The 16,352-nt window shown below is 37.4% G+C and overlaps 1 protein-coding gene and 1 pseudogene across 2 annotated transcripts in view; both read left to right on the forward strand.

The window, feature by feature from the left end:
* The first annotated feature begins 946 nt into the window (after positions 1–946).
* The window catches only part of Xrcc5 (X-ray repair cross complementing 5), an 89,002-nt gene continuing 73,596 nt past the window's right edge, over positions 947–16,352 (forward strand). The window contains exons 1-6 of one of the 2 annotated variants that reach the window (XM_047545802.1): positions 947–1,026; positions 4,446–4,559; positions 8,382–8,565; positions 9,470–9,518; positions 10,100–10,222; positions 14,381–14,572. In XM_047545802.1, the coding sequence (XP_047401758.1) occupies positions 1,006–1,026; positions 4,446–4,559; positions 8,382–8,565; positions 9,470–9,518; positions 10,100–10,222; positions 14,381–14,572 (683 nt within the window). In that variant the 5' untranslated portion in view covers positions 947–1,005. Of the gene's footprint in view, positions 1,027–1,107; positions 1,127–4,445; positions 4,560–8,381; positions 8,566–9,469; positions 9,519–10,099; positions 10,223–14,380; positions 14,573–16,352 lie in introns of those variants that run through there. The other variant, XM_047545803.1, reaches the window with a different exon arrangement.
* Positions 7,361–7,727, forward strand: LOC124980337 (prefoldin subunit 1-like; annotated as a pseudogene).

Genomic DNA, 16,352 nt, shown 5'->3' on the forward strand with positions numbered 1-16,352 from the left:
TAATATTCAGTTTTGAAATAACTTTTAAAATTTGAATCAAAAAGAAGAACCTTCTGGGTCATATAAGCACAATCTGAAAGTGTCTGAATCTCTTGGCTCCAACTTGTTCCTAATTTTGTCTTCCTCAAGGACCTTCTCTCTTCATGGATTCTCCCTGTCTTTTCAGCTTTAGTTCCTGCTTTTTCCAGGCCCAGCTTTCAAGAGGGAGAGAATCTTAATGGACTTATTTTCCTAGATTGGGCAGAGGTGTGGAGAGACACTTTGCAGGTTGCTGGACCCTTGGTCAGTCACCTGTAGTTTGTGGGTCTTTTAGTGTAAAAACAGCCTATTTCTGTGGAAGGATTTTCAGAGGGGCATAGGTTGCTGGGTTACAGAATTTCCTTGAAAGAGCTGGTGAGCATATCAAGCACTGCAATCAATGACTGCCATTTTTGTAATATCTCCCTAGACTCAGTTCTAAATTAAACTTCCCCTCCTCCTTTCCAAGGAGGGCCAGACACTGTTTCATGACTCCAGGTGTTTAGACATTCCATTTTCTCTGCAAAAGTCATTGTCCTTTCTACTTTTGTTTGCCTGAAAAACTCCTATTCTTCTCTTAGGAGTTGGTCCTAAGGTCATTGCATCTGTAGAGCCTTTCATTAGCATCCTTTTTAGAAGAAGAAACTAGACTTTTAGGATTGAGAATCGTGTCATATTTAATGGAATCTAACTCCAAAGCAAGGACTGTTACTGTCAATGAGAGCAAAGGGAAGTGAATCTTTTGGAAAACTAGTAAGTACTAACCCAGAACTAGCATTTTTAAGAATCCAAAGTGCACAAATTCCTCAGCAAGGGGCAATGGAAAGAATCTGCGCATGCTCAGAGTTAGGAGCACGGTTTCCCCGCCCCTAGCAGTCACAGCCAAAGCGGCTCGAAGGTTGGAGGCCCGCAAGTCCGCCGGAACTGAGTCGCTGCGCTGCAGGTTTCCGCCCGGAGAGGTGTCCTGCGCTCCCGCGGACCGGCAACATGGCGTGGTCTGGGAATAAGGTAGCGGGAACCTTGGGCTTAGGCCCTACTCATTCCGGGCTTCTGGACAGGGTGATTCCGTAGCAGGAATTGTGGGATCACAGCGGTGCTAAGTAGTGAGGTTAGAGGGAAGATCATGGTGGTGGGCTGGAGCAGGACAGCCCGACCCAGGGAAGCCCTAGGAGGAAAGCTGAGGATTTGGAGTCCTGAGTTTGAGCCTGGCTCGTTCTTCACCCCGCCCCTTTCCCTCCTTCTCTCCCACCACTTCCCTTCCGGCTTCCCTCCTCACTCACCTCCCCTCTCTTTCCCTGAATCCCACTCCACCTCCTACCCTACCTCCTTTGTTGCTGCTGAGTCTGGGTTCTTAAAATGTTTATAAAAATGGAAGTTAGCCGGAATAAGCACCTATCCCACAGACTTGTCAAACTACAAAGAGGGTTTTTGTGAATAAACTAACTTGAAATGTAGTGTTGCATAAGTACCTCTATAATAGTGTAATATCTAGAATTTATTGAAATCTTGCCCATTGTGAGGTAACTTTTATTCTTATCTCATTTAACCTTCACAACCACCCCGTGAAGTGGAAATTGATATTCCCAGTTTGCAATGGGAAAATGGGGAAGAAATAATTGATTATCCCTTGATCATTCTGTCCATTAGTGGTGGAATCCGATTTTGGAACCAGGCTTTTTTTAGAGTCCTGGAGAATCTTGTGTTGCAAATAATCTATGATCCTTGGTGTCCTGAATTAATAACAGAAATTACAATGAATCTTAAAGTGAGTTTTGAGTCACTAGAGGGAGGTGTGTTTCCAGGGATTCATCCATCCATCCGTCCATCCATCCATGTTTACATGTATTTATTCAATACAGATAAATGAGGTAGGAGTTTGAGTAACTCTAGTTCCCTTAACTTCCTGCTGGGAAATGTTGATCAAACAATTGTAAGGTGCTTCCCTCCTTTCTTACTCTTTCAGCTGCCAAAACCTTCCTGCCTCCAATGGAGGAGTTTTTTGTGGCAGATGAACTTGGAGTAAATCCTAACAGCCTGTATTGCTGCAGTGTAGAAATGAAGAGTTGCTATGTTGCTCCATTTCTCTTTCCTGGTTTTCTTAACTGCTTCCAGAAGGGAACTCAAAATACCATGTAGACCATTCTTCCAGACAAGAAGTTCCATATTGTGAAACTCTTTGATGCCATTTTCTGGATATCTGATTTCTGGGAATAGACCTTTAGTCCTTTAGTGTTTTTTATTTTAAAGGTAGCTTTTGTGAACACGTGTTAAATGCAGCAGCATATTTTGTAACTCAAGTTTTTTTTTTAGATTTTTACGCTCAGGGCATTAAAACCATGAGATGTAAATTTTATTGCTTTCAGAGAAATTCTGTAGTTCATTACTACCTTTTCCCCCCCAAATAAATTATCTTTAGTCCAGAAATTTCTTAACATTAGTGCATTATGTTCAATTCTATATAAACTAGGGGAAAATAGTTTTAATTTTCACGTGTTGCCAAAGATATAACTAAATTAAGAAATCATCTGTAACTTCTGATAAGAGCTTATCCAGGATTTCCAAATGCTTCTAGAGTCATGAAAACACTGCTTGAAATCCTGATCAATAAAAAATTCCTTCTAAATGTTATTTTTTCCCTTATGTGAAGTCAAATCAATTTTCCTGTAACTTCCATCTATTGAATCTACTATCTCTCCCACAGACCAGTCATTTTATAACACAGCTGCCAAATATTTGGGAGGACATTCTCATGTTCCCCTTAATTTTCTCATCTGGCTCAAATATCTAGCTTTTCCCTAAATGTTCTTTATGTCACATATTCTCCAGATCCTTCCCTAACCTCATTTCATGTTTAGTTGTAATTAGTCTTCCTCATAAGATGTGATAGCCAGAATTGCTCACACTTTGATTAGTGAAAAGCACAGGTGAAAATAGAAAGAATGTAATCTCTGGAAAAAAAAAAGTTCATTTATTCCAATAGTTTTCCTCCTTCCTTCAGTTAACAGTGAAGTGACATTCCCAAGGATTCGTAGCTCATGAGCAGTAGAGATGGGACTAGAACCTAGGACTCTGTATTGCTTTTTTTACCATAATACTCTTCCTTTCTGGAATTTATTGTGCTGTTGATACAACCTAAAATATCTTGGGGTTGGAGTGAGATGTGTGTGAGGATGTAATGCTAAAGCTGTTTCATATTGTTGACTCTATAATCTACTCTGAACTTGAGTTACTGTTAGTTCAGGTCTCCTATACAGCTTGTATTAGGTTAAATTTTGGTTGCCAAATCTATAGAGTATAGAACATCATATGTATCCCTTTATTTTGATTTTATTACCTTTTTTTGCAGTTCTGGGACTTGAACTTTGGTCCTTACATGCTAGCTAGGCAAACACTCTACCACTGAGCTATATCCCCAGCTCATATATATCCCTTTAACTTTTAGTTTATATTTCTTTAATCCCCTACATATATGATTGCTATCTGATGACTTGGTGCCTTCGCTTAAGTGGTTCCCTCTGTCTATAACTTCCTTGTTCTTATGACTGACTCCTCATTCTTTTAAGACTCACCCGAGAGTCAAACTGAAGAAGTTTTTTCTGCCTCTTAACCCTCCTCTGTTCCATCTACCAGTCTTGGGTAGATGTATCTTATGTGTCTCTTTTGATGCTCACTATAAACCTCTTTTATGTAATGTTTATTAATTTATTTTTATTTTATTTTATTTTATTTATTTTGGCGGGACTGGAGATCGAACCCAGGGCCTTATGCTTGCAAGGCAAAACACTCTACCAACTGAGCTATTTCCCCAACCCCATTTTTTTTTGTGTTTGTTTATTAATTTATTAACATGTATTTATTTGTATCTGTGCTTTCTAGTAGAGTACACTTGGTGTCTTACTCTTCATTTCAGGTCTCCAGTTTATAAACTGATTGAAATTGTTGGGGTGTATCATCCTAACACATGGAATGAAGCAGTCAGTTATTGTCATAGAAGTGCTTCATGACGAATTGCCCCATTCAGGAACTTAAAAGCATCTACACTTATGCTTGTCATTTTGCAGATCAGCTGCAGTTGTATGTATATATTGGGATCAGCTGGGCTGAACTTAACTGTAGCCTGCAGATTGATTTCGATCCACCCACCTTGGATTTTTTCTGGGATCAAGCCAAAGGAGTTTCAGCTTCCTGAAGCATTCCTCTCTCTTGGAAGTTACTTTCTAACTTTTAGAGAGTATTAGAACTACTTAAGGATTCTCTAAAATGAAACTATATGTCTTACATTCATTCTCTATATAGAATATAACCCCTCTCTACATCATGCTTTGCCTAGATACCAGGTCAGTTTCTGTAGGTGCAATAAGCAAGGAACCTTAGAATCTTTTCTTATAACTGTTATATTCTCACATTCTTTGGGACTTTGTTTCTAGGCAGCTGTTGTGCTGTGTATGGATGTGGGCTTTGCTATGAGTAACTCCTATCCTGGTGAAGAATCTCCTTTTGAACAAGCAAAGAAGGTGATAACCATGTTTATCCAACGACAGGTGAGTTTCAAATTGACCTTGAGCTTGTAACTACATTGCCTCCACCTACTAATGCAAGATAACAACCTTATAATATCCAGCATCTATGTTTAGACGATTCTGGGTGATTTCCTACCTATACACATAAAGGTTCTTTTATCACTAGAGCCTGCTAATTTTTCTTTCCCTTCTGCTGGCCTCTTAACTGGATATTAACAGTTTTTATCAGAAACAAAAGGCAGTATAAAGTAGTGTTGAAAAACACACCCTCTAGGGCCAGGCAACCTGGCTTTGAATCCTTGCACTGCCATGTCATTTACTAACCACATGAAACTGACAAAGTTCTTTGACTTCTTTGTACCTCGTCCAGTTATCTCTTGCTTTGTAACTAACTACCCCAATTTTTTTTTTTTTTATATTGAGAATTGAAATCAGGGGTTCTTTACCACAGAGTTACATCCCCAATATTTTATAATCCCTGGTTATGTAGGATGATTTTGTGGACTCCATTATTTTCTCTTAAGGCTTATCCAATTGCTTTTTGTTGGAGGCTGGGGTGGGTATCATCTGAAGGCTTGACTGGGCTGGATGTCTAAGGTGGCACACTCACATGTCTGGAAAATGATGCCTTATGGCAACTGTGAACTCAGTTGGTGCATCTGCATGTACCTCTGTATGTAACTTCGCTGTGTAGTTTGGGATGCTCATAGTGTAGTAGCTGGGTTTTTTTTTTTTTTTTTTTTTTTTTACCAGGAATTGAACTCAGGGGCACTTGACCACTGAGCCACATCACCAGCCCTATTTTATTTGTTATTTGGAGACAGGGTCTCACTGAGTTGTTTAGTGCCTCACTTTTGTTGAGGCTGGCTTTGAACTGTCGATCCTCCTGCCTCAGCCTCCCGAACTGCTGGTTTAAGGGGCACCAGCACACCCAGTTAGCAGATGGTTTTTAAGAAGTAGTGTCCAAGAGCAAGTATTCATTTCAAGAGACTCTACCTGTGTGTCTTCTTATGACCTGGCTTTAGAAATCCCAGAAAGCCATTTTCATTATGTTCTATTAATCAAACAAGTCACCAAGGTCAACTCATATTAAAGGGTGGAGAATTATACTTATTTTAATAAGGAATAGCCTGAAAATACAGGGAACAAGGGAATGAATAGTGACCATCTTAAAGACTGTCTACCACAGTGCCTGGTGTGAAAAGTGAGAAAAGTAACAATACTTCCCACATAGACCTGTTTTGAGGAATAAAAGAATCAATGTAGGTAAAGTGCTTATTGTTAACACTGTGAAATTATTAGCTCTTATTATTTTTGCTCCTTCTACTTGGTATGACTACCATGTTTGTTAAGAGAACTTGCACCATTCAGTGGGTATTGTACCTCCTCCTGGACACCTCTGCTATTTTTTTCTGGGTGTTGCCCCTTGAATGAGACACTGCTGCTTCCCACCTGTCATTTTAGATTTTCATAAATTCTGATGACTAGAGTCCTTGATGTGTCAAGAGAGCACTATAACCCTGTCCTTGGTTATAGATGTATTGGTAGTATTCAAGTAGTACTGCTGTGCCTTCTGGGGATTGAACCTAAGCTCTCATGCATGCTAATAAGTATATGTCCCTTACCACAGAGCTACACCCTCAGTTCCTAGAGGGTTGTTTTTTGTTTTGTTTTGTTTTCTGTTTGTTTGTTTGTTTTAAGAGAAGCAGTCTAAGTAAATCTGAAAGGTTGAGAGACAAAACCATATGGGTACTGTACCAGTTCCATACCTCCTTCCAAATTTCCTCCCCTTCCATGACTGAAGTTTTGTCATTGGAGCACGATTATCTTAGCTTTAGGTGAATTCTTGTCTGGGAGGCAGATACCTGTCTAGGCCATGTGCTAGATACTTTTGAACCTAAGTGGCAGAGAACTTTGCTTCATGTACAATTGGCAATTATAGTTGGAGTTGTTTGGGGGAATTTAGCAGGCAAAACAATAATGAAAATGATAGAATTAATTTAATGCTCTGCATTAATGTAAAAGGCTTAAGTTAACATTTCGGTGGGGATGGGGCTACCTTTTATACGAGATCCTGTTTTTCATTTCATTGTGAAATATTTCATGAAAGAGGAAAATGCAGAGTACCATAATCAAACCAACTTTCCCATTGTCTTATACTATGCAATCCTAATGCTTTACCATATTTTTCTTTCTTTCTTATTTTCTTATAAAACAAAATACCTTATATTACAGATATAATCGAAGCCCTTTCCTAGTGCTTTTTCTTTTTCTTCTGTTCCTTTCCATAGAATTTTGTGCATATTTTATACTATTGAACATAAGTGTGTATTCATAAATAATAATGTTGTATGAAGCTGTCAGAAGTGTATGTAAATTATTTTATATGGCACATATAATTTTACAGTTATTTTTTTCTCAGCCTTATTTTTTGAGATTTATTCACATCAATAAAATGTTGCACAAATTCATTCATTTTTACTGATATAATCCTTCATTGTGTAAGTATTTTGCAATGTATTTTTGTGTTCTGTTGGTAGATAGGATGTTTGCATTTTTGCCTTATTATAAACCATCCTGAAGTGCAAACTTTCTTGTCCCCTGACTTCTTATGTAACATGTGCAAGAATTTCTCTAGCATATATATTCCTGTCAGTGAAATTGCTGGGATATAGAATATGAACTTGAAAAAAATTTTTTTCATCCTCTGGAACATCCTTACCTTGGACAGACATTCTAGAAAGACAGACTACAATCTTTTCAAAGTATCCATGATTAATTTACACTAAGAATTAGATTCTAGGTGCAGAGAGTGCATCAAGATGGCAGCCCCCACAGATCTGGAGTTGAAGAAGGCCTTCACAGAGCTTCAAGCCAAAGTTATTGACACTCAGCAGAAGGTGAAGCTTGCAGACACACAGATTGAAGCTAAACAGAATGAAAAAGCATGCGCATCTTACTGATACAGAGGTTATAACTTTGGTAGATGAGACTAACATGTATGAAGGTGTAGGAAGAATGTTTATTCTTCAGTCCAAGGAGGTAATTCACAATTAGCTATTTGAGAAACAGAAAATAGCAAAAGAAAAAATTAAAGAATTAGAGCAGAAAAAGTCCTACCTGGAGCGGAGTGTTAAGGAAGCTGAGGACAATATTCAGGAGATGCTGATGGCGTGAAGGGCACAGTAGGAGCCTCTAAGGGGAAGCTCTTCTCTTGACCTCTCCCCTCCTGACAAGGGTGGAAGGGCCTTTGCAGGGTAACAGTTTCCCTCTGCCTGGATGGACATTTTTATCTGAATGGCTTAGCAACCCCACATTTTCTGTATTGTCTCAAACCCCTTTTAGGTCCCACCCTTTTAACTTTTCCCCAGCTCTGCCTGCTGTCCCTGCCCAGGACACTCTTCTCTCCTGGATGACCCATGAACTCCCAGAAGAGGAAAAATGGGAGCCAGGGCAGATAGGGAAGCACTGCCTGATCCTGCCACTTGGTAGGCTGGTCAGGCCAATAAAAGGCTTCTGTTCCAAAATAATAATAATAATAATAATAATAATAATAATAATAATTAGATTCTGATTTGACTGGAAGACATCTAGAGCAGTTACTACCTTCCTATTCTGTCACTCTAACTTGTGCTGAAGTGAAACAGTCAGTTTAAAAAAAAAATTCTGCCTAAAACCTAGTAATTGTCATTATCAGTAAGTCCCATGTTTTATTGAGCCTAATGTTATGTGGCCCCAAAGACCTGCCATAGGGAAGTATAATTGTCTGCTCTCTGAAGGTTAGGTATCTTATTGCTTCCAGATTGTTAATATGGTTTTCAGCCTTTGGATGTTCTTCTCTAGGTGTTTGCTGAGAGCAAGAATGAGATTGCTTTGGTCCTGTTTGGTACAGATGGCACTGAGAATGCCCTTGCTGGTGAGGACCAGTATCAGAACATCACAGTGCACAGACACCTGATGCTACCAGATTTTGATTTGCTAGAGGACATTGAAAGCCGAATCCAGCCAGGTTCTCAACAAGCTGACTGTATCCTTTTTCAACCAGAGAAGACTGAAGAAATTTCCTTTAATCTGGGGATTCCTAATCTATTTTAGTGGAGCTCTCTTATAGTCCCAGCTCTGAGCATCTAGGGATATTTCGTTCTGAGGAGAGGGAGGTGATGTGGGTTATGATTTAATGTGAAGTTAATCAGATTGGTTACCAGGCTATAGGTTCTCCAGTCCTGTGTCCCTTCTCTGCATTACTGATATTGAGAGGTTGGGAGGCATTGAAAGGGAAGATACTAAGAAATATATGTGTGTATTGATTATATACACAAGATTTGGTGAGAGTGGTGGTTAGAAATGTTTGAGGTAGAGAAAAGATAGTAAAAGATAGTTTTAGAATAGTTAGCATTAGCATTCTCCACCCTTTTCTAGTTGGAGGATGCTTTTGTGCTAAAAATCAAGCTGATATCCAAATTGAGATTTCCATTTCTTCCATCAATGTCCTAATTTTAAGGACTTACTCTTATTTATTTATTTTCTGACAATTAGTAGTATCCCTGATGGCTGGGAGGTGCTACCGTATTGAGAGTGACTTGCAAATACTACATTGTGGCTCACTTCTGCTTTAAGAATGGACTGTAATCACTAAAAATGACTTCTAGATACTGATAAAGAGCTTCAAAATTTTTGGTTAAATGAATGGAATGTGTTAGATTGCCTCTTTTTCTTTTTCACAGTATGTTTCAGGATGTGTACATGGATATATAGCATTTGTGAATATATGTTCATGAAATACTTGGAGGAGGGGCATTTGAACAAGCACTTTTAAGTCCTCACATAGTCCACTGTCTATAATTTCTAGCACTGTGGACTTTGCTGGAAAAAAAAGTTACAGGTTCATGGGATGAAGTGACTGGTGTTCTTTCTACCCTTAACTAACTGAGTCCTGGATGCCCTGATTGTGTGCATGGATGTGATTCAGAATGAAACTGTGTAAGTACCTTACCCAAAGAAAGCTGGAAATGATCCTTTCTGTAAAAAATTGTATGGGTTGATATATTTAGAGCACTATGTGATTTGTTATTAATCAAGTAGCATGTTTTTGTTGCTAAAACTTTTGATAGAATTCAGTGGTTCAACCTCTCTGCTTTTTAAAAGTTTAAGAAGATGAAGGGCTATATTTGGTGGGAATTTATCTGCAGGGAACAAACACTTGGCATATTTCAGTTTCCTTCTTACTTAATTACCAAGAATTTTTAAAAACACTAAATGGGGGCTATGAATATAGTTTAGTGATAGAATACTTGCCTAGCATATGCAAGGTATTGGGTTTGATCCCCAGCACCACAAAAACAAAACAAAACAAACAAAAAAGTACCAAGTGGTGTATAATCCCTAAGTAACTGATATTAAATATATAGTAACTCTGACCAACTTCCCAGTTCATTATTTATTGTGCCATGAAAATGTATGTCTTTGAACAAACACAGAAACTCTGCTCAGTGACCACAAATATTTGGATTTGTAGAAAATAACAAAGATTGATTTCTTAATGTGATAACTTTCTCTCTCAGAGGAAAGAAGTTTGAGAAGAGGCATATCGAAGTGTTCACTGACCTCAGCAGCCCATTCAGCAAAGATCAGCTGGATATTATAATTCATAACTTGAAGAAATTTGGCATCTCCCTGCAGTTCTTGTAAGATCCTAAGAATAATGTATGTAGACAAGTCCTGCCATCCATCCCTAATGCAGTGAATGGGACCCTTTATGTAGACTCCATGAGAGTCTTCTCTTTTGACTAACTTGGAATCTGTGACATGACTTACTGCCCAGCAAACACTGATTATTCTTTGTGTTCTAGGAACTCTTTTGAATTGTGATAAGGAGATGGAAATCCCTTTGATACACAGTGATACATATGAATTGAACTCAGTAACAAATCATTTGTGTACAATTATTAGATTCAAAGAATTGAGGGATTAGAAGAATATTTTGAGGATATTCAGTTTCTCTCTTGCCTGCATTTAAACAGTTATCAGATTGATGATTTCTTTATTGAAATAACTCACCAGAATTGTCCTACTGATAGTAGATGCTTTGGTGTGGACAAAAGTGTCTACTTGGAAATCATTTTATAGCATATGTAATGTTTATATTTAACACTGTCTCTGATCTGAAGGATGCAGAGACATGTAAAATAATTTTCTTGTTTGTACTTAGAGATGGGGAAACAGATTTATGGGGAAACATGTACTTCACAGTTTATTAGGCAGTTCCTCCTCTCACAGTAACTTAAATTTGCCCTCCAGCATTTACTTCCTTCATCTTGTGTCCCTAACAAAGAAAATCTTCACTGCAGTAATCCAGGGGCTGCATTTGAAATCTATTTTTCTTGTCCTACTTTTGGTGAAAGCAAGTGATGGTATAGGATGTTGAATTATTAATCTGGGGACACTCAGTTTTCAAATTGAGAGCTGTACTGAGAGGCCTCTATCTGTGAGTGGTAAGCCTTTGGCTCCTTAAAATGCTTGCCATAGGGAATTGAGAACCTCTCTCGCATGTATATATCTCATAATACTGCTGAGGGACATTTTCCTGTAGGACTATAGAAAGAGAGTTCTGAATAACCCATCAAATTGATAGTTGTTAAGACAGTACTTCAGAAAAATTAAGTGCTTTTTAAGTGACACTTGTTATTGAGATGAGGGTTTCTCAGTACTATAGAATCCCGGCCCAGCTTCTGTTACCTATTCTTGATCTCAGGATGCCTCTACACAGTTGAAGCATGCTGTACTGCACTTATACCAGTGTCATTGGAAAAAACTGCAGGGTTTTTGTTTGTTTTGGGTTTCTTTTTTTTTTTTTTTTTTTTTTGGTATGAGAGATCCAAAAAGTGGGATGCTTGTTATTGACTGGTTGCCTTTTTCCATGGGTAATGTTTTCTTCTTGTGCTACAAACTACCAGTATACAGAGCTTATGGTTTTATTGTTCTGTGTATTCCATGTTTGGTCATTTTTTCTAGGTGGATTTAAAAAATATCAGCAGCATAAAGAAGCACTGTGTTATTATCAGTCTTGTTCCATGGACACAACTTTTAGTTTCTTCTGCTGATTATTGAGAAAGCTTACTTTTGATTAAATGTAGGGTAGAAGAACTATTATTGTAACTTTTTTTTAAGGGTAAACTTCTATTTCTTCATTTTCTTGTCAGTTATTCCTTCTTCCTGGCTAATGCTGTGGAAATAGCAGTAATGTAAAGCAAACTCTGGGTGCCACACCTTGCTTCCTGGAAACTTTTTATATGACAAATGATGCAAGACATGCAAATCTGGCATGCAAAGTATGTGTAGAAACATTTCAAACAGAACCCTATTTTAAGTATAGCAAATAAAATGATAGGAAAATTTCCTTAAAAGTAACCAACCACATAGAGGTGGCCAATAGAGAATGTTGAGTGAACTGAAAAGATTCAAATTTAGCCATTTAGGTTTGCAGGGGTAAGAGAGTAAAGCACAGCGGGGTGCTGCTGTGGAAAGAACCTTGCCCTTTCAGTCAGGTGACTGAACTTTTGCTCCATTACTTATTAGCTTTGTAGCTTTGGCCAAATTATTTCATCTCAGCAGCTTTAGTTACTTTTAGAAAATGGAGGTACAAATCTCTAATGTAATGATTAAATGAGATTGTTGATGCAAAAGCATTTATAAAGTATCATAGAATATTAACAAAATGTATTTGGATGGTTTATTTTTTAATTTGTGTATTGATTATTGAATATTATTTATTATTGAATATTTTTATGACTAGAATCCCAACTTAGTTTTGGTCTCATCTCAATCAAACACCTAGCCTGAAACACAAGAACAAAATTGGATTTACTTATATCTAGCAATTTTATGATTTCTGTATGGAAATTCCATGTCTGCAATAATATTTAAGTATTTTACATACATTCTTTTATTTAAGCCCTGTAATAACTTTGAGGGATTATTAGTAGGCTTTGGTTTTTCTTTTGCTTGCCTAGAATATCAGAAAGCCTTTTTCTAAAAAGTATTTCTTCCTGAATTCTAACTTTCTAGCCCAGCTTTTGACCCTCAGGCTATCATTGTTTCTGGTTGTTTTGAATTTGAGACCACTGGATTAGACACGGAGGCCCTCTTAGGTAGTAAAGTTGGGCAGTGTGATTTTGTGTTAGTGCATCCTGTTGCTTTGACAAAATCCTTAGACTGAGAAATTTAGAAATAAAAGAAATTTATTCCTCAGAGTTCTAGAGGCTTGGAAAGTTCAAGATCACAGCCTAAGCAGCTTCAGTGTTTGGTAAGGGATTTTGCTTCCAAGATGGTGCCTGTTGCCCTTTCTTCACATGGCAGAAAGGGCAAAAAGGATAGAGGGGCACTCCCTTCAACCTCTTTTTTCATTTTCTTTTCTTTTTGCTTTGGTACTAGGGGTTGACCCAGAGGCACATTACCCCTGAGCCTCATCCCTAGTGTTTTAGTCAGATATTTCACTGTTGTGACTAAAAGATCTGACCAGAATAATTTTACAGGAGGAAAAGTTCATTTGAGAGCTCACAGTTTCAGAGGTCTTAGTCATAGGCCAGCTCCATACCTTGGGGCTTGAGATGAGGCTGCACATCATGGAGGAGTGTGTGGCAGAGGGAATCAGCTCACATGAGATCAGAAAGCAGAGAGAGACTCCACTCGCCAAATACAAATATATACGCCATAGCCATGCCCTACCACTTAGTTAATCCTGTCAGGGATTAATTTACTGATTGGTTTAAGACTCTTACAACCCAATCATTTTTCCTCTGAACCTTCTTGCATTGTCTCGCACATGAGCTTTTGGGGGACACCTCACATCCAAACCATAATACCCAGTCTTTTTTATTTTATTTTTTCTTTTTATTTTTTGGTATGATGGATTGAATTCAGGGGTGCTTAACCACTGAGCCACATCCTCCACTCTTTATTTGTTATTTTTGAGACAGGATCTTGCTAAGGGGCTTCAGTCCTTGGTAAGCTGCTAAGGCTAGATTTGAACTTGTGATCCTCCTATCTCAGACTCCTGAGTCATTGGGATTGTAAGTTGGGCCACCATGCCCTGCTCTTTTATTTTTTAATTTTTTAATTTTTTATTTTGATACAGAGTCTCACTAAATTGCTGAGCATCTCATTAAGTTGCCCAGGCTAGCCTCAGACTTGGCGGATGCCCCAGCCTCCTGAGTTGCCGGGATTATAGGTGTGCACCCCTGTGCCTGGACCCTTTAATCTCTTATATAGGATCTCTGATCCCATTTCTGTGGATTCCACTATCATGATTTAATCACCCTTCGAAAGATCTCACTTCTTAATACTATCTCATTAATGATTAAGTTTCAACATAGGAATTTTGGGGGACACATTTAGACCATAGCAGAGGTTGAGTGTGTTTGGAGGCAGTGTGGAAGAGGCCATCCTTGAGCAAGTAAAGCCATTATAAAGGCAAATGGAGGCACGTTATAGAGACAGATAGTGAGAGGGGCAGATATTGTGGCTTTTGAGATCCTGGGTCTAGTTATACGAAGGGTATGTACAGCTTTTTTTTTTTTTTTTTTTTTTTTTTAGTTATTTGGTTATATAAGCCAATAAATTTCCCCTTTTTACCAAATCAAAGAGGTTTCAGACTCTTGAAATGGAAAGAGTATTGACTAAGGTAGATAAGTGTCTATTGACAAATGAGAAATGTGAAATTTGGTGAGATTTACTGACACGAATATTTTCTCATAGCTACTGAGTAGTAGTCAAAGGATTGGAACCCAGATTATTTGGCTTCAGAGCCAGAGTCCTCTTAACTGTTGCCAATCTTTTCTTGATAGTTTGCCTTTCCCAATTGGCAAGAAAGATGGTACTGGGGACAGAGGAGATGGCAACTTGTACTTGGACCTCCATGGACCCTCCTTTCCTCAAAAAGGTATTACTGAACAGCAAAAAGAAGGCATTCAGATGGTGAAAAAGGTGATGATATCTTTAGAAGGTGAAGATGGGCTGGATGAAATTTACTCCTTCCGGTAAGAAGTTAAAATAGGTGACAGCTTTTAATTGTACCCAGATAAATTTATTTTGATCATGTATCCCCCTAATACTTTGCTTTTTCTTAGCTGCCTCTTGAATTAGCAGTTATTCTTTAAATGTATTCTGAGTTTTATTAAAAAAATGATATATTCACCCTCATCCCCCTTTTCTGGGTTTGTATGGTTATCACAGGTTTCTCATTTATTTCCAGACTTGTATAAATGGAGTTTGGGAATATACCAAAAAAACAAGGTATTTATCAAGTCAGTTTGTAAAGGATGAAGTAGTAGATTGAAGTAGTAGATTTTTTCTTTATGCCAAGCTTGAGGCACTTTTCTTGGGTTTCTTATTTTCATATCTCTGTGGAAAACATTTTCAGTTATAAAAAGTGGTATCAAATCTGGAATAGTCAATATTCCTTTATCTTGATTTAGGTTTTAGGGTGAGGGTTTTTTTTTTTATTTTGTTTTTAACTTTTGGTCACAAAATGGTTTGATCAGACAAAAAACAAAATTTAAACCCAAAACCTAAAGAATTCACAGACAGTGTATTCCACATGGGCATTGTGAAGACAAAATGATTTTTAAAAAGTGAAATCTCTGAAATGCCTTGTAGCAATGAAGCAAACTGCTTTTTTCATCCATCCATAATGACTGTGAGAGAAACCCATCTTCTTATCCATCTTATTCTCAGTTAGAATTGGGCATACACTTATTTTGAGAAAAAACCATATAGGAATCAGTGGCATCTAGAATAGTATAAGGGGTCTGATTTGGCAAAAGTGATCATAGATCATTTTACTAAGCACTGTGGCTATTGTGGATTCGGATCCTTAGGGGAAATACTGCTTGATGTTCATGAATTAATTCCATTTTATCAATTAGTAGTCAAAATACAGGCAGGCAATGTAAGCAGAATTCTTAACTGAAGTAAAGATTCAGCAACAAGAATATTTTTGAGTAGCTCTAGTATGTATCTGCTCATATTTTTCTCAGTCACAATTTTTTTTTATTTCTGGTAAGGTGTAACTGACAAATATTACATCCTTATTTTCTAAATATGGAAATTATAGGTAAATTAAAGTTTTGGAAATGGAATTTTAATTTCCCACAGAGTTGCTAAAGAAATCAATAAGGAATACTGTAAAGTGAATTTTCTTGGCATAATGTGTTATTCACAAATGTGCAGATACATGTTCTTAGGTTATCTCACTTAAAAAATTTGGGAATACATGCCTTACACTAACATATTAGCCATCATAACATAAAGAAAAATTACAGGCCAATTTAAATTTTAAAAATTATTTTTAAAGTTTTTTCCTCCCTGTAGAATAGCAAGCAGATACATTATTGACTATGCATTGTCCTAGCAATTTGAAGCTACTTTGATTTTAGATCTGCCATAAAGGTATGAACTAGATCATTACCATCCAGAATCCCTTAGCCACATGTGGCTAAGTTTAAATAAATTTTTAAATAAATTTAAAAAATTTGGTCCTTAGTCACACTAGCCACCTTTCAAGCATTCTGTTGACTGTTGGGTAGTCATGGTTAGAAATGGAATATTTCATTAGATAAATATATAATATATATATAAGTATATATATTTTATTATATAAATTATACTTGATAGCTCTAGACTAGACTTACCCCATTGAAGATCTTGGGAAGACAAATTGAATTCTTGGGGAGATTTAACTGTACTGCATAACTGATAAGAATTGTTCTCAAATCTTATATATTAGATACTGGTCTTTAGAATTTCCCCTGGAACAGA

Source organism: Sciurus carolinensis, chromosome 3 (assembly GCF_902686445.1).
Source record: "Sciurus carolinensis chromosome 3, mSciCar1.2, whole genome shotgun sequence".
Lineage (NCBI taxonomy): Eukaryota > Metazoa > Chordata > Mammalia > Rodentia > Sciuridae > Sciurus > Sciurus carolinensis.